Consider the following 23,477-nt stretch of genomic DNA (forward strand, 5'->3'; position numbering starts at 1 on the left):
GCTCACTTCAGCCAAGACTCTAAATACCGGCGTTAGAAAGATCCCATTGAAAAGAAAGGATACGCAAATGGCGTAGGGGGATCTGCGGTATGGAAAAGTCGCGGCTGGAAAGTGAGCGTTAGACCCTTACTTACACGACTCTAAATACCAGCGGTAGCCCAAAACCAGCGTTAGGAGCCCCTAACACTGGTTTTGACGGCTAACGCAGAACTCTAAATCTAGGCGTAAGTTTCTTTAATTATTCTGCATTTGTTGATTATGCAAATTCTACTGTATTTAATGATACTTTAAGAAGAGTGCTAGTTAGTCTTTCCCTATCATTTAAAGAATGAAGTACATATTGTTTGTAAGTGCAATACCTAATTATGTATTTATAATAAATTACTGCACAGACATATTGCATAATTAGAACATATTTTGCATGTTCTCTGTTTTTTCAGATTTATTCTAAGCATTAGCATCTTCACTTATAGGCAGTAGACATTCATTACATAGCTTTATATAAAACAAGACTTTTTCTCTCTTTGTATTTAATATCAACATCCCCATTGATAACCCATCTGCCCCTACTGCCTCTAAGCTTTTCTCACTCACAAACTCCTTTGGTTTCTCACAATCCAACCTATTCCCTACTCACTGCGACGGACACTCTAATGATCTAGTATTCTCCTACCTCTGCTCTCTCTCTGACGCCACCTGTCGACCATTTCCCATCTCAGACCACCATCTGCTCACCTATAATCTTGATATACAGGCTAAACCTACTTCTCCCCCTTGCCCCCGCACCTGTAGAAATCTGCACACTGTGGATCCTCTCCAACTTTCCAACCTTATTAAAAAACGCCACCCCCACACTTCCACGATATCCTGCCCTGATCTTGCTACAACCCACTATAACAATACTCTCTCCTCTGCACTTGACACTTTTGCTCCTCCCCAAATATGCAAAACCCCAGGTCGTCAGCTCCAACTCTGGCACTCTAAGCAAACACGCTACCTGCAAAAATGCTCCTGTGCTGCTGAACGTGCCTGGAGGAAATCCCGCTCTGAACCAGATTTCCTCCACTATAAGTTCATTCTTTATTCTTACTCCTCTGCCCTTCACTTAGCCAGGCAAAACTACTTCTCTTCTCTTATATCTACTCACTCCTCAAACCCTAAAGTCTCCATTTTCAACTCTCTCCTCTATCCAGCTGCACCACCCCCTTCATCGGCTTTAGTGCTCACGACCTGGCAGACTACTTTTTTAACAAAATACTTACCATCCAAAGTAATATCCCAACACAAGACTGCAACCTTCCATCTCTGCCCCCCAGCCACCCCCTCAACCACTCTCAGCACCTTTCCCCCCAACCACTGAGAATGAAGTGAGTTCCCTATTGTCTTCCTCACACCTCACTACCTGCCCACTTGACCCTATCCCTTCACATATTCTCTGTCTTCTACCCTCACTCCAGCTCTTACTCACATATTTAACCTATCCCTTACTACAGGTTCATTCCCATCTTCCTTCAAACATGCAAAGGTCACCCCATCCTCAAAAAACCCTCCCTCGACCCCAATTCTCCTGCAAACTACCGCCACATATCACTGCTTCCGCTAGCTCCAAAAGTCCTGGAAAAACTTGTTTTCGATCGCCTAACCCACTTCTTATCCTCCAACTTATTACTTGACCCCTTGCAATCTGGGTTCCATCCCCAACACTCAACTGAGACTGCCCTCACCAAGGTTATTACCAACAATCTTTTTTCTGCTAAAAACAACGGCCACTACTCTTATCTTATCTCTACTTATCTTACTTGACCTGTCTGCTGCCTTTGACACTGCTGACCATCCCCTTCTCCTATGGACTCTCAGTTCCCTTGGGCTCTCTAACACTGCCCTCTCCTGGATCCACTCTTATCTCTCTAATAGGTGTTTTTCTGTCTCCTCTGCTGGTGACTCCTCATCTCCATTGCCTCTGGAGTACCTTAAGGCTCTGTTCTGGGTCCTCTACTCTTCTCTATTTATACTTCCTCACTGGATACACTTATCAGCAGCTATGGCTTCAACTATGACCTCTATGATGATGATACTCAGATCTTCCTATCCACCCCTGCACTCTCTCCTTCTGTCCTTTCTCACATCAGTGTCTGCTTATCTGACATTTCTTCTTGAATGGCCTCTCACCACCTAAAAATCAACATGTCCAAGTAGGAGCTCCTTCTAAACCCACCTCTAATTCTACCCTGGTTTCTAACTTTTCAATCACTGTTGGTGACACCACTATCTCCCCATCACCCCAAGTCTGCTGCCCAGGAGTTACACTTAACTCCAATCTATCCTTCATACCCCCCATCCAATTGCTCTCTTCATCCTGTCGCAACCACCTACACAATATCTCCAAACTTCGTCCATTTCTGAGTGCTGAAACTACTAAACAGCTAAATGACTGCCAGGTAATTTACAGACTTGACTACTGTAATAACCTACTAACTGGCCTCCCTCTCTCCCGCCTCTCCCCTCTTCAATCCATCTTAAATGCATCTGCAAGGCTAATCCACCTCTCCCGACGCTCTGTATCTGCTGCACCTCTCTGCGAGTCCCTTCACTGGCTCCCCATTCACAGCAAAATTAAATTCAAAATTCTCACCCTGACCTACAAAGCCCTCACCAATAATGCCCCACCCTATGTGTCCTCACTCATCAACAAATATACTCCGGCTTGCCCCTTAAGATCTAACAATGACCTGCTCCTTACATCTTCTACCATCACCTCCTCCCATGCTAGACTACAGGAATTCTCTCATGCGGCACCAACCATCTGGAACGTACTTCCTCGAGCTATCAGACTTTCCCCTAACCTTTCTTTCTTTAAACGCTCCAAAAAGACCTTTTTGTTCAGGGAAGCCTATCTCCAAATCAGTAACAAATGAATTCCACTTGCCTAATAGCTGCCCTCATCTAACTCCACACTAACATCATTCCCACCTTTGCAGTCCCCACCTCCTGTTTCTCACCCTCCTACCCATCTAGATTGTAAGTTCCCACAGGAATAGGGCCCTCAATTCCCCCTGTATTTGTTTGTTAAACTTTGTCTGGTGTCTTTTATATTGTATTGTACTTTTATCTTTGTACCCATGGACAGCGCTGCAGAATCTGTTGGCGCTTTATAAATAAAGAATAATAATAATATCAGTCTCATGCTTTTTTGTGACTGCTGCTACTTTTAGTCCATTATACATTATTGACTGTCTTATTCTCATAATTAATTGTCTCACTTCCATTTGTGATTACCCACAAGCCTTAGCCACTGTCCCAATGTGTTGAGTCTCTTTTGCTTGGAAGCGGTTAAACCTCATTTACCCGTTGAGAGCCTGCAAGTGTCCTTTGAGGACCTGAATAACAAGCTGACAGTAAAAGGCTTTTACGTTTTTGTACATTTCCATATAAAACTGCCTGCACTAGATGGCGAAATTCCTAATTAACAGAGAAATGCTATGATGACAAAGAGGAAACTCTGCAGTGGTTTCCCTGGGCAAAAAGCTGACAGAATGAAGATGATGCCAGTTTACATGTGGGTGAGCACAGTGCAGGAGGTCAGAGGTCACACAAAGTCACAGCAACAAGCCGGGAGCCTTTGAGGGAACCGGAGCAGCTGACAGGTCCTAAACAAACAGCATCTAGATTATAGATTAATAATACTTAATGCTGAATATTTTGTCTGCACAGAATTATCTTTTAGGGTTGATTATCAAAGAGAGTTGGTAGAGCATAAATAATCAGTAACAGGCAGTAAAAGAAGATCAATAGGTGATCTCAATGGGTAAAGTATTGCGTAGACAGGTAGAGGGTGGCTGATTTAGAAGGATTAATTAGCAGGTGCAAAGAGAGGGCAGATGATCTATAAGGGGTAATAAAACAGGTGCATAGAGAGGGCAGATGATCTATAAGGGGTAATAATATATAACAGGTGCAGGGAGAGGGCAGCTGATCTATAAGGGGTAATAATATATAACAGGTGCATAGAGAGGGCAGATGATCTATAAGGGGTAATAAAACAGGTGCATAGAGAGGGCAGATGATCTATAAGGGGTAAAAATATATAACAGGTGCAGGGAGAGGGCAGCTGATCTATAAGGGGTAATAATATATAACAGGTGCATAGAGAGGGCAGATGATCTATAAGGGGTAATTATATATAACAGGTGCATAGAGAGGGCAGATGATCTATAATTGGTATTAATAAATAACAGGTGCAGGGAGAGGGCAGATGATCTATAAGGGGTAATAATATATAACAGGTGCATAGAGAGGGCAGATGATCTATAAGGGGTAATTATAAATAACAGGTGCAGGGAGAGGGCAGCTGATCTATAAGGGGTAATAATATATAACAGGTGTAGAGAGAGGGCAGCTGATCTATAAAGGGTAATATTATATAACAGGTGCATAGAGAGGGCACTTGATCTGTAAAGGGTAATAATATATGATAGGTGCATAGAGAGGGCAGATGATTTATAAGGGGTAGTAATGTATAGCAGGTGCATATAGATGATGTGGAAGAGAGGAGATGGCCTGTAAAGAGTTGTATAATAAGGGGGGTGAACTGTAAGAGGTAATAATGTATAACAGGTGCTGGTGTATAAATTAATAACCTCTAAGGTTAAGTAATGTTTGATAGGTAAAAGTGGATGATTCTCTATAAACCTGTAGTCTTTTATTGGCTGTTTCTGACAAATTTACAGTACAAAGAATATAATTTAGTGAGGTATACACAGCAAAATGCAAACAACTGTTGTGACACTGAGGTGTCCAACCCTAGGGGGCGCTATAACAATACCAATGGATTAATATAATAGTGTATATGTAGATCTATCTAGTGTGGATATAACTAATAATATGGTATGACTATAATGAACTAATTTTCATAATTCAACCTATAATAATATACAAGATGTAGATGGATCACATATAATACAAACTACAATCATGACAAAAAGTTAATAGATAAATATCTTAACTGAGTCTTTAAAAAAGCTTATGACACAAGTTCAGGTGTTCATGGTTGTCCAGATATTTTCATTAATGGTTGTACTCCATCAGTGATTATGATTCTATATGGAACCAATTCAGAAGATGTGGGCAGCTCCTCTCCTGAGGAAACAGCTAGCTGAGCTGAGAAACGCGTTGCAATCTGTTACAACATTTGTTTTTATATTATTTGGGTCTAACACCCTAACGGCTAGATTTAGAGTTTTGTCGGTAAAGACCCGCGTAGCTAATGCCACTTTTTTTCCCAACGCACCCTTAAGACAACACTGGTATTTAGAGTTGTCTGAAGGGCTGCGTTAGGCTCCAAAAAGGGTTCGTTGAGCCTAATGTACAGCCACTTCAACCCTCAATACCAGCGTTGCTTACGGTAGCGGTAAGCAGCTAAAACGTGCTTGTGCATGATTCCCCCATATGAAACAATGGGGCAGTTTGGGATGAAAAAAAACCTAACAACTGCAAAAAAGCAGCGTTCAGCTCCCAACGCAACCCCATTGTTTCCTATGGGGAAACACTTTCTAAGTCTGCACCTAACACCCTAACATGAACCCCGAGTCTAAACACCCCTAACCTTACACTTATTAACCCCTAATCTGCCGCCCCGACATCGCTGACACCTGCATTACACAAATAACCCCTAATCTGCCGCTCTGGACATCGCCACCACCTACATTATCCCTATGTACCCCTAATCTGCTGCCCCCAACATCGCCGACCCCTATATTATATTTATTAACCCCTAATCTGCCCCCCCCAACGTCGCCACCAACCTTACCTACATTTATTAACCCCTAATTTGCCGACCGGACCTCGCCGCCACTATAATAAATGTATTAACCCCTAAACCGCCGCACTCCCGCCTCGCAAACCCTATAATAAATAGTATTAACCCCTAATCTGCCCTCCCTAACATCGCCGCCACCTAATTTCAAGTATTAACCTCTAATCTGCCGACCGGACCTCGCTGCTACTCTAATAAATGTATTAACCCCTAAAGCTAAGTCTAACTCTAACCCTAATATAATTTTAATCTAACGAAATAAATTAAATCTTATTAACTAAAGTATTCCTATTTAAAACTAAATACTTACCTGTAAAATAGACCCTAATATAGCTACAATATAACAAATAATTATATTGTAGCTATTTTAGGATTTATATTTATTTTACAGGCAAATTTGTATTTATTTTAACTAGGTACAATAGCTATTAAATAGTTATTAACTATTTAATAGCTACCTAGTTAAAATAATTACAAAATTACCTGTAAAATAAATCCCAACCTAAGTTACAATTAAACCTAACACTACACTATCATTAAATAAATTAAATAAATTACCTACAATTACCTACAATTAAATAAACTAAACAAAATTACAAAAAAACAAAACACTAAATTACAAAAAATAAAAAAAGATTACAAGAATTTTAAGATAATTACACCTACTCTAAGCCCCCTAATAAAATAACAAAGCCCCCAAAAATAAAAAAAATTACCCTACCCTAATCTAAATTACAAAAGTTAACAGCTCTATTACCAGCCCTTAAAAGGGCTTTTTGCGGGGCATGCCCCAAAGTAATCAGCTCTTTTGCCTGTAAAAAAACCCACAATACCACCCCCCAACATTACAACCCACCACCCACATACCCCTACTCTAACCCAAACCCCCCTTAAATAAACCTAACACTACCCCCCTGAAGATTTCCCTACCTTGAGTCGTCTTCACCCAACCTGGCCGAAGTCGTCATCCGATGGGCCAGAAGAGGACATCCAGCCCGGCAGAAGTCTTCATCCTATCCGGGCAGAAGAGGACATCCGGACCGGCAGACATCTTCATCCAAGCGGCATCTTCTATCTTCATCCATCCGACGAGGAGCGGCTCCATCTTCAAGACCTCCGGCGCGGAACATCCTTCTTCCCCGACAACTACCTGACGAATGAAGGTTCCTTTAAGTGACGTCATCCAAGATGGTGTCCCTCGAATTCCGATTGGCTGATAGGATTCTATCAGCCAATCGGAATTAAGGTAGGAAAAATCTGATTGGCTGATTGAATCAGCCAATCAGATTGAGCTTGCATTCTATTGGCTGATCGGATCAGCCAATAGAATGCAAGCTCAATCTGATTGGCTGATTGGATCAGCCAATCGGATTGAACTTGAATCTGATTGGCTGATTCAATCAGCCAATCAGATTTTTCCTACCTTAATTCCGATTGGCTGATTGAATCAGCCAATCAGATTCAAGTTCAATCGGATTGGCTGATCCAATCAGCCAATCAGATTGAGCTTGCATTCTATTGGCTGATCCGATCAGCCAATAGAATGCAAGCTCAATCTGATTGGCTGATTCAATCAGCCAATCAGATTTTTCCTACCTTAATTCCGATTGGCTGATAGAATCCTATCAGCCAATCGGAATTCAAGGGACGCCATCTTGGATGACGTCACTTAAAGGAAACTTAATACGTCGGGTAGTCGTCGGGGAAGGAGGATGTTCCGCGCCGGAGGTCTTGAAGATGGAGCCGCTCCTCGTCGGATGGATGAAGATAGAAGATGCCGCTTGGATGAAGATGTCTGCCGGTCCGGATGTCCTCTTCTGCCCGGATAGGATGAAGACTTCTGCCGGTCTGGATGTCCTCTTCTGCCCCATCGGATGAAGGCTTCGGCCCGGTTGGGTGAAGACGACTCAAGGTAGGGAGATCTTCAGGGGGGTAGTGTTAGGTTTATTTAAGGGGGGGTTGGGTTAGAGTAGGGGTATGTGGGTGGTGGGTTGCAATGTTGGGGGGTGGTATTGTGGGGTTTTTTACAGGCAAAAGAGCTGATTACTTTGGGGCATGCCCCGCAAAAAGCCCTTTTAAGGGCTGGTAATAGAGCTGTTAACTTTTGTAATTTAGATTAGGGTAGGGTAATTTTTTTCTTTTGGGGGGCTTTGTTATTTTATTAGGGGGCTTAGAGTAGGTGTAATTAGCTTAAAATTCTTGTAATCTTTTTTTATTTTTGTAATTTAGTGTTTGTTTTTTTTGTAATTTAGTTTAGTATATTTAATTGTAGGTAATTGTAGGTAATTGTAGGTAATTTATTTAATTTATTTAATTATAGTGTAGTGTTTAGGATTTATTTTACAGGTAATTTTGAAATTATTTTAACTAGGTAGCTATTAAATAGTTAATAACTATTTAATAGCTATTGTACCTAGTTAAAATAAATACAAAGTTGCCTGTAAAATAAATATAAATCCTAAAATAGCTACAATATAATTATTCGTTATATTGTAGCTATATTAGGGTTTATTTTACAGGTAAGTATTTAGTTTTAAATAGGAATACTTTAGTTAATAAGATTTAATTTATTTCGTTAGATTAAAATTATATTTAATTTAGGGGGGTGTTAGGGTTAGGGTTAGACTTAGCTTTAGGGGTTAATACATTTATTAGAGTAGCGGCGAGGTCCGGTCGGCAGATTAGGGGTTTATAAGTGTAGGTAAGGTAGCGGCGACGTTGGGGGGTCAGATTAGGGGTTAATAAATATAATATAGGGGTCGGCGGTGTTAGGGGCAGCAGATTACGTGTTCATAGGGATAATGTAGGTGGCGGCGGTGTGCGGTCGGCAGATTAGGGGTTAAAAAAAATTATTATAGTGGCGGCGATGTGGGGGGACCTCGGTTTAGGTGTACATAGGTAGTTTATGGGTGTTAGTGTACTTTGTAGCACAGTAGTTAAGAGTTTTATAAACCGGCGTTAGCCCAGAAAGCTCTTAACTACTGACTTTTTTGTGCGGCTGGAGTCTTGTCGGTAGAGGGTCTACCGCTCACTTCAGCCAAGACTCTAAATACCGGCGTTAGGCAGATCCCATTGGAAAGATAGGATACGCAATTGGCGTAAGGGGATCTGCGGTATGGAAAAGTCGCGTCTTGAAAGTGAGCGTTAGACCCTTTCCTGACTGACTCTAAATACCAGCGGCCGGCCAAAAGCAGCGTTAGGACCCCTTAACGCTGCTTTTGACGGCTAACGCAGAACTCTAAATCTAGCCGTAAGTTTTTAATACCATTTTAAATAAATATATGTTTTATCATATGGAAGCCTGAGCCTGTTGTACCTGTTCTACAACCTGGAATCCCTGGACCCCAACATTCTATTGCAGGATCAGTGTTGCTGGGCCACTGTGATATCCCAGTTTGCGTCATTTAGCACACTTGGTGCTGCTCTCCTTGTGAGTATTATTTCAGTACAAGATCTGCTTTATTCCACCACAATCTCAGTGTTGCACTAGGAGGCGCCCTCTGTTTTATGATTGTTTTCGCAGATTCCTGATACACAGCAAACTGCACAAAATGTCCAGACGGGCAGAAACTACCCTTGAGTAACATATACACTTAAAAGCAAGATAAATCCTACTGGAAAATAAATCAGTATACATAATGCTAGAGCCTAAGCACACAACTCACCTCCCTATGTCTCTACCCAATACATCTCTATCACTAGAGCCTAAGCACACAACTTATCTCCATATGTCTCTACCCAATACATCTCCATCACTAGAGTCTGATCACACAACTCACCTCCCTATGTCTCTACCCAATACATCTCTATCACTAGAGCCTAAGCACACAACTTATCTCCCTATGTCTCTACCCAATACATCTCCATCACTAGAGCCTAAGCACACAACTTATCTACCTATGTTTCTACCTCATACATCTCCATTACTAGAGCCTAAGCACACAACTTACCTCCCTATGTCTCTACCCAATACATCTCCATCACTAGAGCCTGAGCACACAACTTACCTACCTATGTCTCTACCCAATACATCTCCATCACTAGAGCCTGAGCACACAACTTACCTCCCTATGTCTCTACCCAATACATCTCCATCACTAGAGCCTGAGCACACAACTTATCTCCCTATGTCTCTACCCAATACATCTCCATCACTAGAGCCTGAGCAAACAACTCACCTCCCTATGTCTCTACCCAATACATCTCCATAACTAGAGCCTGAGCACACAACTTACCTCCCAATGTCTCTACCCAATACATCTCCATCATTACAGCCTGAGCACACAACTTACCTCCCTATGTCTCTACCCATAACATCTCCATCACTAGAGCCTGAGCACACAACTCACCTCCCTATGTCTCTACCCAATACATCTCCATCACTAGAGCCTGAGCACACAACTCACCTCCCTATGTCTCTACCCAATACATCTCCATCACTAGAGCCTGAGCACACAACTCACCTCCCTATGTCTCTACCCAATACATCTCCATCACTAGAGCCTGAGCACACAACTTACCTCCCTATGTCTCTACCCAATACATCTCCATCACTAGAATCTGAGCACACAACTTATCTCCCTATGTCTCTACCCAATACATCTCCATCACTAGAGCCTGAGCCCACAACTCACCTCCCTATGTCTCTACCCAATACATCTCCATCACTAGAGCCTGATCACACAACTTACCTCCCTATGTCTCTACCCAATACATCTCCATCACTAGAGAATGAGCACACAACTTACCTCCCTATGTCTCTACCCAATACATCTCCATCACTAGAGAATGAGCACACAACTTACCTCCCTATGTCTCTACCCAATACATCTCCATCACTAGAAAATGAGCACACAACTTACCTCCCTATGTCTCTACCCAATACATCTCCATCACTACAGCCTGAGCACAGAACTTACCTCCCTATGTCTCTACCCAATACATCTCCATCACTAGAGCCTGAGCACACAACTCACCTCCCTATGTCTCTACCCAATACATCTCCATCACTAGAGCCTGAGCACACAACTTACCTCCCTATGTCTCTACCCAATACATCTCCATCACTACAGCCTGAGCACACAACTTACCTCCCTATGTCTCTACCCAATACATCTCCATCCCTAGAGCCTGAGCACACAACTCTCCTCCCTATGTCTCTACCCAATACATCTCCATCACTAGAGCCTGAGCACACAACTCACCTCCCTATGTCTCTACCCAATACATCTCCATCACTAGAGCCTGAGCACACAACTTACCTCCCTATGTCTCTACCCAATACATCTCAATCACTAGAGTCTGAGCACACAACTTACCTCCCTATGTCTCTACCCAATACATTTCCATCACTAGAGCCTGAGCACACAACTCACCTCCCTATGTCTCTACCCAATACATCTCCATCACTAGAGCCTGAGCACACAACTTACCTCCCCATGTCTCTACCCAATACATCTCAATCACTAGAGTCTGAGCACACAACTTACCTCCCTATGTCTCTACCAAATACATCTCAATCACTAGAGTCTGAGCACACAACTTACCTCCCTATGTCTCTACCCAATACATCTCAATCACTAGAGCCTGAGTACACAACTTACCTCCCTATGTCTCTACCCAATACATCTCCATTACTAGAGTCTGAGCACACAACTTATCTCCCTATTTCTCTACCCAATACATCTCCATCACTAGAGCCTGAGCACACAACTTACCTCCCTATGTCTCTACCCAATACATCTCCATCACTAGAGCCTGAGCACACAACTCACCTCCCTATGTCTCTACCCAATACATCTCCATCACTAGAGCCTGATCACACAACTTACCTCCCTATGTTTCTACCCAATACATCTCCATCACTACAGCCTGAGCACACAACTTATCTCCCTATTTCTCTACCCAATACATCTCCATCACTAGAGCCTGAGCACACAACTTACCTCCCTATGTCTCTACCCAATACATCTCCATCACTAGAGCCTGAGCACACAACTCACCTCCCTATGTCTCTACCCAATACATCTCCATCACTAGAGCCTGAGCACACAACTTACCTCCCTATGTCTCTACCCAATACATCTCCATCACTACAGCCTGAGCACACAACTCACCTCCCTATGTCTCTACCCAATACATCTCCATCACTACAGCCTGAGCACACAACTTACCTCCCTATGTTTCTACCCAATACATCTCCATCACTACAGCCTGAGCACACAACTTACCTCCCTATGTCTCTACCCAATACATCTCCATCCCTAGAGCCTGAGCACACAAATCACCTCCCTATGTCTCTACCCAATACATCTCCATCACTAGAGCCTGAGCACACAACTCACCTCCCTATGTCTCTACCCAATACATCTCAATCACTAGAGTCTGAGCACACAACTTACCTCCCTATGTCTCTACCCAATACATCTCCATCACTAGAGCCTGAGCACACAACTCACCTCCCTATGTCTCTACCGAATACATCTCAATCACTAGAGTCTGAGCACACATCTTACCTCCCTATGTCTCTACCCAATACATCTCCATCACTAGAGTCTGAGCACACAACTTACCTCCCTATGTCTCTACCCAATACATCTCAATCACTAGAGTCTGAGCACACAACACACCTCCCTATGTCTCTATCCAATACATCTTCATCACTAGAGTCTGAGCACACAACTTACCTCCCTATGTCCCTACCCAATACATCTCCATCACTAGAGTCTGAGCACACAACTTACCTCCCTATGTCTCTACCCAATACATCTCAATCACTAGAGTCTGAGCACACAACTTACCTCCCTATGTCTCTACCCAATACATCTCAATCACTAGAGTCTGAGCACACAACTTACCTCCCTATGTCTCTACCCAATACATCTCAATCACTAGAGTCTGAGCACACAACTCACCTCCCTATGTCTCTACCCAATACATCTCAATCACTAGAGTCTGAGCACACAACACACCTCCCTATGTCTCTATCCAATACATCTTCATCACTAGAGTCTGAGCACACAACTTACCTCCCTATGTCCCTACCCAATACATCTCCATCACTAGAGTCTGAGCACACAACTTACCTCCCTATGTCTCTACCCAATACATCTCCATCACTAGAGTCTGAGCACACAACTTACCTCCCTATGTCTCTATCCAATACATCTCCATCACTAGAGCCTGAGCACACAACTTACCTCCCTATGTCTCTACCCAATACATCTCCATCACTAGAGCCTGAGCACAAAACACACCTCCCTATGTCTCTACCCAATACATCTCCATCACTAGAGCCTGAGCACACAACACACCTCCCTATGTCTCTACCCAATACATCTCCATCACTAGAGCCTGAGCACACAACACACCTCCCTATGTCTCTACCCAATACATCTCCATCACTAGAGTCTGAGCACACAACTCACCTCCCTATGTCTCTACCCAATACATCTCCATCACTAGAGCCTGAGCACACAACTTACCTCCCTATGTCTCTACCCAATACATCTCCATCACTAGAGCCTGAGCACACAACTTACCTCCCTATGTCTCTACCCAATTCATCTCAATCACTAGAGTCTGAGCACACAACTAACCTCCCTATGTCCCTAACCAATACATCTCCATCACTAGAGCCTGAGCACACAACTCACCTCCCTATGTCTCTACCCAATACATTTCCATCACTAGAGCCTGAGCACACAACTTACCTCCCTATGTCTCTACCCAATACATCTCAATCACTAGAGTCTGAGCACACAACTTACCTCCCTATGTCTCTACCCAATACATTTCCATCACTAGAGCCTGAGCACACAACTTACCTCCCTATGTCTCTACCCAATACATCTCCATCACTAGAGCCTGAGCACACAACTTACCTCCCTATGTCTCTACCCAATACATCTCCATCACTAGAGCCTGAGCACACAACTCACCTCCCTATGTCTCTACCCAATACATCTCCATCACTAGAGCCTGAGCACACAACTAACCTCCTTATGTCTCTACCCAATACATCTCCATCACTAGAGCCTGAGCACACAACTCACCTCCCTATGTCTCTACCCAATACATTTCTATCACTAGAGCCTGAGCACACAACTCACCTCCCTATGTCTCTACCCAATACATCTCAATCACTAGAGTCTGAGCACACAACTTACCTCCCTATGTCTCTACCCAATACATCTCCATCACTAGAGCCTGAGCACACAACTAATCTCCTTATGTCTCTACCCAATACATCTCCATCACTAGAGCCTGAGCACACAACTCACCTCCCTATGTCTCTACCCAATACATTTCCATCACTAGAGCCTGAGCACACAACTCACCTCCCTATGTCTCTACCCAATACATCTCAATCACTAGAGCCTGAGCACACAACTCACCTCCCTATTACTCTACCCAATACATCTCCATCACTAGAGCCTGAGCACACAACTCACCTCCCTATGTCTCTACCCAATACATCTCCATCACTAGAGCCTGAGCACACAACTCACCTCCCTATGTCTCTACCCAATACATTTCCATCACTAGAGCCTGAGCACACAACTTACCTCCCTATGTCTCTACCCAATACATCTCAATCACTAGAGTCTGAGCTCACAACTTACCTCCCTATGTCTCTACCCAATACATTTCCATCACTAGAGCCTGAGCACACAACTTACCTCCCTATGTCTCTACCCAATACATTTCCATCACTAGAGCCTGAGCACACAATTTACCTCCCTATGTCTCTACCCAATACATCTCCATCACTAGAGCCTGAGCACACAACTTACCTCCCTATGTCTCTACCCAATACATCTCCATCACTAGAGCCTGAGCACACAACTCACCTCCCTATGTCTCTTCCCAATACATCTCCATCACTAGAGCCTGAGCACACAACTAACCTCCTTATGTCTCTACCCAATACATCTCCATCACTAGAGCCTGAGCACACAACTCACCTCCCTATGTCTCTACCCAATACATTTCCATCACTAGAGCCTGAGCACACAACTCACCTCCCTATGTCTCTACCCAATACATCTCAATCACTAGAGTCTGAGCACACAACTTACCTCCCTATGTCTCTACCCAATACATCTCCATCACTAGAGCCTGAGCACACAACTAACCTCCTTATGTCTCTACCCAATACATCTCCATCACTAGAGCCTGAGCACACAACTCACCTCCCTATGTCTCTACCCAATACATTTCCATCACTAGAGCCTGAGCACACAACTCACCTCCCTATGTCTCTACCCAATACATCTCAATCACTAGAGCCTGAGCACACAACTCACCTCCCTATGTCTCTACCCAATACATCTCCATCACTAGAGCCTGAGCACACAACTCACCTCCCTATGTCTCTACCCAATACATCTCCATCACTACAGCCTGAGCACACAACTTACCTCCCTATGTCTCTACCCAATACATCTCCATCCCTAGAGCCTGAGCACACAAATCACCTCCCTATGTCTCTACCCAATACATCTCCATCACTAGAGCCTGAGCACACAACTTACCTCCCTATGTCTCTACCCAATACATCTCCATCACTAGAGCCTGAGCACACAACTCACCTCCCTATGTCTCTATCCAATACATTTCCATCACTAGAGCCTGAGCACACAACTCACCTCCCTATGTCTCTACCCAATACATCTCAATTACTAGAGTCTGAGCACACAACTTACCTCCCTATGTCTCTACCCAATACATCTCCATCACTAGAGCCTGAGCACACAACTAACCTCCTTATGTCTCTACCCAATACATCTCCATCACTAGAGCCTGAGCACACAACTCACCTCCCTATGTCTCTACCCAATACATTTCCATCACTAGAGCCTGAGCAAACAACTTACCTCCCTATGTCTCTACCCAATACATCTCCATCACTAGAGCCTGAGCACACAACTAACCTCCTTATGTCTCTACCCAATACATCTCCATCACTAGAGCCTGAGCACACAAATCACCTCCCTATGTCTCTACCCAATACATCTCCATCACTAGAGCCTGAGCACACAACTTACCTCCCTATGTCTCTACCCAATACATCTCCATCACTAGAGCCTGAGCACACAACTCACCTCCCTATGTCTCTACCCAATACATTTCCATCACTAGAGCCTGAGCACACAACTCACCTCCCTATGTCTCTACCCAATACATCTCAATCACTAGAGTCTGAGCACACAACACACCTCCCTATATCTTTACCCAATACATCTCCATCAGTAGAGTCTGAGCACACAACTTACCTCCCTATGTCTCTACCTTATACATCTCCATCACTAGAGTCTGAGCACACAACTTACCTCCCTATGTCTCTAACCAATACATCTCAATCACTAGAGTCTGAGCACACAACTTACCTCCCTATGTCTCTACCCAATACATCTCAATCACTAGAGTCTGAGCACACAACTTACCTCCCTATGTCTCTACCCAATACATCTCCATCACTACAGCCTGAGCACACAACTTACCTCCCTATGACTCTACCCAATACATCTCAATCACTAGAGTCTGAGCACTCAACTTACCTCCCTATGTCTCTACCCAATACATCTCCATCACTACAGCCTGAGCACACAACTTACCTCCCTATGTCTCTACCCAATACATCTCAATCACTAGCGTCTGAGCACACAACTTACCTCCCTATGTCCCTACCCAATACATCTCCATCACTAGAGCCTGAGCACACAACTCACCTCCCTATGTCTCTACCCAATACATCTCCATCACTACAGCCTGAGCACACAACTCACCTCCCTATGTCTCTACCCAATACATCTCCATCAGTAGAGTCTGAGCACACAACTTACCTCCCTATGTCTCTACCTCATACATCTCCATCACTAGAACACACAGGGCATGTGGATACTAGTCTGTGATTGGCTGATTTCTGTCACATGATACAGGGGGTGGAAAATAAGAGAAAAATTTAATTTGTCAGAAAAAAAAATCTACTGTTTATTTGAAATTCAGAGTAAGTGCTATGTCATTGTGTTTTTATTATGCACTTGTTAATTATGCAATTCTGCTGCATTGAGTGGTCCTTTAAGGTTAGTTCTTTGTTTTTATGTAGATATTAAAAAAATGCAATTCTAGTATTAAGTTTCTTTGCAAGATTAAGTAAACACTTTATTTGTAGTTTCCTCTCTCTGAGACCCTCTGCTTGCAAGTCTGTATCTCTGTGTGTTCAGGGGCACTAATTGCCTGGAATGGATTATAAAGAGAGCAAAAGTGAACAAATGTGACAGTACATATCATTATTATAATGACAAATTTGGATTTGGACCAGTTTGTATTTTACATATTGTATGAATAATCCAAAAACCCAAATATGTCAGTTCCTTTATGCAAGAATCCATCGTATGCATAAAATATTATAAATATATATTCATTATCAGAAAATCTTTTAATAAGCAAACTCATGTTAGCGATATCTAATTACTTTATTTCACCAAGAGTTTAACCGTTTAAAGAGGGAATTACCTGATGGTAACCAATTTCCAGCACTGATTCATTAGTTTTAACATCGGGCTGAATTTGAAGGTTCCTGATTGACGCTGGTACAAAACTATACAAAGCATGGCAGTTGTTTATCTAGACAGGTCTATTTATTTATTTATCTATGGAAACTGTCATATAATCATTATTATTTATCTATAATGTATCAATTATAATTAATCATCATCATAAGACTAATAATAATTCTACTACTACTATTTCTTCTAATAATAATGATAATAATACAAATAATACATTTAAAATACAACAGGCGATCTGTCCTGTAATATGACAGTTACACCTTTAGAAATAGATCCTGCTAAATACTGCCACAAAATACACTTAGCGTTATATTGTGGTAATCTGTATCAATGTTAAAATAAAATGTGTATTTGTATTAGCAAAATATGTGTAAATGGAGATTGTGTATGTGTACCAGGGTTACTGTGTATATGTGTTTGTGTGTATGTATGTGTGTTGGTGGTGTGTGTGTATGTGTGAATGTATGTGTGTGTGTATGTGTGTATGTGTTTGTGTGTATGTATGTGCGTTGTTGGTGTGTGTGTATATGTGTGAGTATGTATGTATGTATGTGTATGTGTGTGTATGTGTGTATGTATGTATGCATGTATGTGTGTGTGTATATGTGTGTTTGTGTGTATGTATTTGTGTTGGTGATATGTGTGTATGTGTGTTGATGATATGTGTATTTGTGTGTGTAGATGTGTGTGTGTGTTTGTGTGTATGTGTGTGTGTTTGTGATATGTGTGTATGTGTTTGTGTTTGTGTGTATGTGTGTGCGTATGTGTCTTGGTGATATGTGTGTGTGTATGTGTGTTGGTGATATGTGTGTATGTGTTTGTGTGTATGTGTGTTGAGGTGATATATGTGTGTTGGTGATATGGGTGTTTGTGTGTATGCGTGTATGTATGTATGTGTGTATGTGTTTGTGTGTATGTATATGTGTTTGTGTGTATGTGTGTATGTGTGTTTGGGATATGTGTGTCTGTGTGTATGTGTGTTGGAGATATGTGTGTATATGTATGTGTGTATGTGTTTGTGTGTATGTGTTTGTGTGTTGGTGATATGTGTGTATGTGTTTTGGAGATATTCTGTGTATGTATGTGTGTATTTGTGTGTATGTGTTTGTGTGTATGTGTGTTTGTGTGTATGTGTGTTGGTAATATGCGTGTTTATGTATGTGTGTATGTGTGTGTATGTGTTTGTGTGTATGTGTTTGTGTGTATGTGTGTTGTGTGTGTATGTGTTTGTGTGTATGTGTGTGTATGTGTTTGTTTATGTGTGTTGGTGAGTGACGTGTTTTTATGTATGTGTGTTGTGTGTGTATGTGTTTGTGTGTATGTGTTTGTGTGTATGTGTGTTGTGTGTGTATGTGTTTGTGTGTATGTGTTTGTGTGTATGTGTTTGTGTGTGTATGTGTTTGTGTGTATGTGTGTGTATGTGTTTGTTTATGTGTGTTGGTGGTGACGTGTTTTTATGTATGTGTGTATGTGCAATCAGCATATATTATACTGTAATTTTTACCGAACCAACTCATTAATTTCTAAATATCTATAACATGTATTGTGTTACAGTTGAGTATATGTTTTGCATTACGATTTTCCAAGCAATATGGGGTAAATGGCTTTTACAATCACTGTACCTCCAAATCGCCCCCAGATCTAGGAATATTTTGTTTGAGAATGAAATACAGAATTATTATAAGGAGCCGTAATACTCGTGTGGTCCAGCTGGCATTAGTGTAGAATAAATACAGCTCTAAGGTAGCAGGGACGAGGCATTTGAGTAGATTACATAGTCCTTGCCTGGATCTAGTGGATCTGCAGCTTGGATCACATACCACTCCCTGCATGTAGTGGCTTCTTGTCCCTAGCTGTCCCAGACTTGATCCTGGAGGCTGGACCTGATGACAGCAGTTGGGAGATGCTCTGCACCTACATGAAACTGCCTGTGATTACAGGATCCTGCTCAGATCTCAGCAGCTGCTGTTGTCTGACGATCTCTCTGCTCAGTGTGGGTTTCAGCTGCAGGATTCTCTATACACTCAGCTTGCTGGATGCTTGTGGGATGCTCTCACTCTGTAATCTGCTAGCTCTGGATGCTGAATTTGGAATGCTCTTTCCCTAATAACAAATTGCACAGGGAGATGCTCATAGATGCCATCTGAATCGCACTGAGTTTGGATTTTGGGGTATAGACCTGGCTTCAGTTCAGCTCCTCCCCATGTGGGGGCTCACTTGATCACATCTTAGAACAGTTCCACTGAAAAATCTCCCCTTTTATTTTGTAATAATAATAAATAAGGGATCTGGCAGCATTTCAGACTGAGGTGACTGGGAGTTTTTGGCGAGCTGAAGAGATCGTCTAAGCTAATGGACAGGTGCACACCCAGGGGGCTGTAGAGGAGCACAACGGGGTTTGTGGAGAGGAGGTCGCCCGGGTGGCAGAAAGGATCACACCCAAAGGATTAGAAGGAAGCTCCCCAAGGGTGATGGAGAGGGGTACAGCAAGGTTTGGAAAGAGCAGCGTGCCACAAGTGATGGAGTGGGGGACGCAAAAGGTGATAGGGATACTCTGGATTTGTCTGCTTCTCAGCACTTTCTCCAGTGGGGAAATCACTTGTAGACACTGTTACACCCGAATTCAGCTCCGGGATCTCGGATTAATGCGTCCACAGGGGAGGGTGGAACAGGGAAGGGTGGTTAGAGAAGTTCTGCAGAACTCGATTGAGGATGAGGAGGCTAAAAATGGGTATAATGCTCTTGGATCCGGAGTACAAAATGTGCATCTCATAAGTAGTCACCAGACGAGGACATCCCATGGCCCAATAGACAAAGCTGCCTTTGATAGGGATAACCAGCTACTTTCTGGTTTTGTCCAGGGTGGGGGTAAGATCTCAGAAGCCAAAGAAAAAGTAACAAGGGTGAGAAGAGATCAGATGGGAGTAAACAGGCTTAGAAAAGACATCATGTTGCCTTCTGACCCCAGTCTCGAGGATCCACTGGCCAGTCATCTAATGGATGGACGGAAGGTCAAGCGCTCTGAAATCAAGGGTTCCAGAGAAGAAGGGAGAGCCAGCCGCGCCAGGGTGGAAGAGCTGAGGTTGAGTACCACTAGTTTTCCGCTGACAGGAGATTCAGCTCATAACCAAGCCATGGTCCACTGGACCGGTGGGCACAACAGCAGTGTGAGTAACTACTTATGCCCCTAATGTGATGAATGACTGTATATGCACATCTGACTCTGTGTGACCACTTAATTCCTCCAGAGGAGCATTCTGCACAACTCTCTGGTAGCCAAAGGTTTAACAAGTCCAGGAATGTTCTTAAAGACATAAATAGTCTCCGGCAATAAGTTCTATAGAATTTATTTTGGCATGCAGGATAAAGTTTTGTTTTTGTGACTCTTTAGTGATTGAGGTGTCATATGGTCATAGTTTGCGCTTGCTGTTGTGGGGTATCTAATAAGTGGTCTCAGAGAATTTGTATGTATCCCTTCAGTATTCAGAAACAACCATGTATTACTCTCAAAATATAAGTAAATACGAATTATCTGATACTTACAATGAGGTCACATCTAATACTTCCCAAAAAGAAACCAAAATAATTAATTGAATAGGTTGCAGGGTAGGATGTTCCGGACACAAGGCATGGCACTAGCTGGATATGTGCCCTGACTGTTGATTGTACCAGTTGGAAGCTGTGTTTGATTTATAGCTCCTTGTGCCCCTCCATAGTGTGCTTATAGACAAGCCATGAAAATGTATCTTTGTTTGCAGGAAATTGCTGTGTTGAGGAAGGCTAAATGACATTCCCTGTGATGCTAATTTACTGTAGCAATGTGCTCTGGGACCCAAAACACAAACACATGCAGAATGTGAGGACTGAAAGTAAGCTGTGCTGACAGAGTTAATGGCCAAGCTTTATCTGAAGAGAACAGTTTTGACAGGGTTAATGAAACCTGCTCTTGTAATGGAGGGAAATAGTACTGATGGGGTTAATGCAAACAAATAATACAGCGGTGAACTGAAAACAGTTTTTGACAGGGTAAATGTCACCAGCTGTTCAACTTAAGGCAAATTTACCAGCATGGTTAATGTGAGCAGTTGTGAAGAGACTTGGTGCTGACAGTGTTAGGAATACACAGCTAGAAGCACACAGCAGTGGAATAGTCAAATAAACCAGCTGCAAAGAACAGAGATGGCTAATGGGTTAGCTGCACTGCTGGAGGGATACAGGAATTAAAGGGTTAATAGACTAGATGTACATCTGATGTGACACATTAGGGAAAGAGTTAAATAGACCAGTTTTACTTATAGAAGAATCCAGAAGTGAAGTGTTTAAGGGGGAAATGAGTTCCAGCCGAACCTGTGGAATAATAGATATGTGAGAGAGTGAAATTGATGTGTAATTCAGTCAGGATATAGTAATGAAATATTGACTGGACCAATTGTGTTGTCAGGATACAGCACTGAAAGAGTTAAAGGGCGTACAAGTGCATATTGTAGAACACAATAGTGACATAGATGACCATCTGTACTAGTAGAGAATTAAATAATGTTGAGGGTTAATAGAACCAGCTGTACTGGAGTGATACAGAAAGGACCAGTGGACCAGCTAGAGGGACTGAGCACTGAAATGGTTACTTGTATCAGCCCCAATAAGAATAGTGAGGCACAAATGCTGTGGCTTTTTAATCCCATTTCAGCATTCAGCACTGGACAGAGGATACATTCTTCAGTGGCAGCAGATACAGATACAACATGTGGTTTTATGTGTTGCTGGCAGTTTTTTCTGTCTGCCTCTCCTTGGTATAGTGGAATCCTTTATTTATAAATGGTATTTACTGTCTATTATTATTATTGTCTTTGTTTGTGTTAATGCACCAGCAGATACTGCAGCACTTTACAAGGGTACAACAAATAAAGTCAGGATTAAAGTGCCATAGCCCCTAGATAGCCTATAATAATGTGTGTATGGGACAGTGGTTAGAGTCACTGACAGTCTATTCTTACCAGGGGTGATGTCATTTAATGAAGTTTGACCACTAAGTTATGTGAGGAGTGATATAGGACCTGGAGAGTATGTGGAGCATATAGGGGCTGTAAAGGACTGTTAGTGAATCTGTCTAAGTGTCTATACTGTGTTACTGGACACAATTTGTTAATGTGTCCCCAGTCTCTCCAGCTGCACAGACCTCTGAAAATGATCAGTTTATTTCTGTGTTGTTAGATCAAATAAGTGAGCATTAGTGAATCAGTTGCACTCAGTTACATAGGAACTGATCTAACTGCTAATGATGGCAAATACTGCCCAGCAAATCTCATAATATGTGGCACTAACTGAACTCAGTTGGCATTACAGTGTGGCCCTTTGTTAACCAGTCAGGGCTGTCTGTAGTGGGTGTCCTCACACATATAATAGAGCCATTGTTGAGTGATATATTGGGTATATTTGAGAGTATCACTAATCACATGATCTGCTGCAGTAGACCTCAGGGGCGGTACTAGCACTTATATTTTGTGGGTATTGCCAAATGTTAAGTACTAAGATCAGTAGTTGGTCATTGTAAAGGCTTTCTCATATTCTTATTTAAATCCCCCCCTCTCCCACATTTTGTCTCTTCTTGTGATTATTTTTATGCATACAGTCACTTTTATGATTCTCTCACAGTCAGTCCTGAACAATTAAAAAAAGGATGTTCTGATGAATTCAGAGTTATGATCACCTCTGAGCATTACAGGTACCGTACTAATGATTGGACTTTGCAGCACACCCCACAAATCCTATGGAGATGACACTGGGTGACACAAGGGAATACGCTAATAAATAAGCTAAGGCAAAGACAGTAATGCTGGGATAAGATATAGTTAGTGTATAGATGTGTCAGTTGTGTTTAAGCTAAGTCATAATAGCATAATATTTATGAAGAGTAGCAAATACATACAGGGACAGTGTACTCCAAAATTATTATTGTTTAAAAAGATAGATAACGCCTTTACTACCCATTTCTCAGCTTTACACAAGCAACGTTGTTATATTAATATACTTTATTAACCGTTAAAATTCTAAATCTCTGCCTGTTTCTAAGTCCCTGAAGGCTTCCTCTT

The 23,477-nt window shown here is 42.4% G+C and overlaps 1 protein-coding gene across 1 annotated transcript in view; it reads left to right on the forward strand.

The window, feature by feature from the left end:
• Positions 1–19,859: 19,859 nt before the first annotated feature.
• Positions 19,860–23,477, forward strand: part of SORCS3 (sortilin related VPS10 domain containing receptor 3) — a 1,163,020-nt gene continuing 1,159,402 nt past the window's right edge. Inside the window, exon 1 of the mRNA XM_053693001.1 lies at positions 19,860–20,555. Within this exon, the coding sequence (XP_053548976.1) occupies positions 19,860–20,555 (696 nt within the window). The remainder of the gene's footprint in view (positions 20,556–23,477) is intronic.

The sequence above is a fragment of the Bombina bombina genome, chromosome 9 (genome assembly GCF_027579735.1).
Source record: "Bombina bombina isolate aBomBom1 chromosome 9, aBomBom1.pri, whole genome shotgun sequence".
Lineage (NCBI taxonomy): Eukaryota > Metazoa > Chordata > Amphibia > Anura > Bombinatoridae > Bombina > Bombina bombina.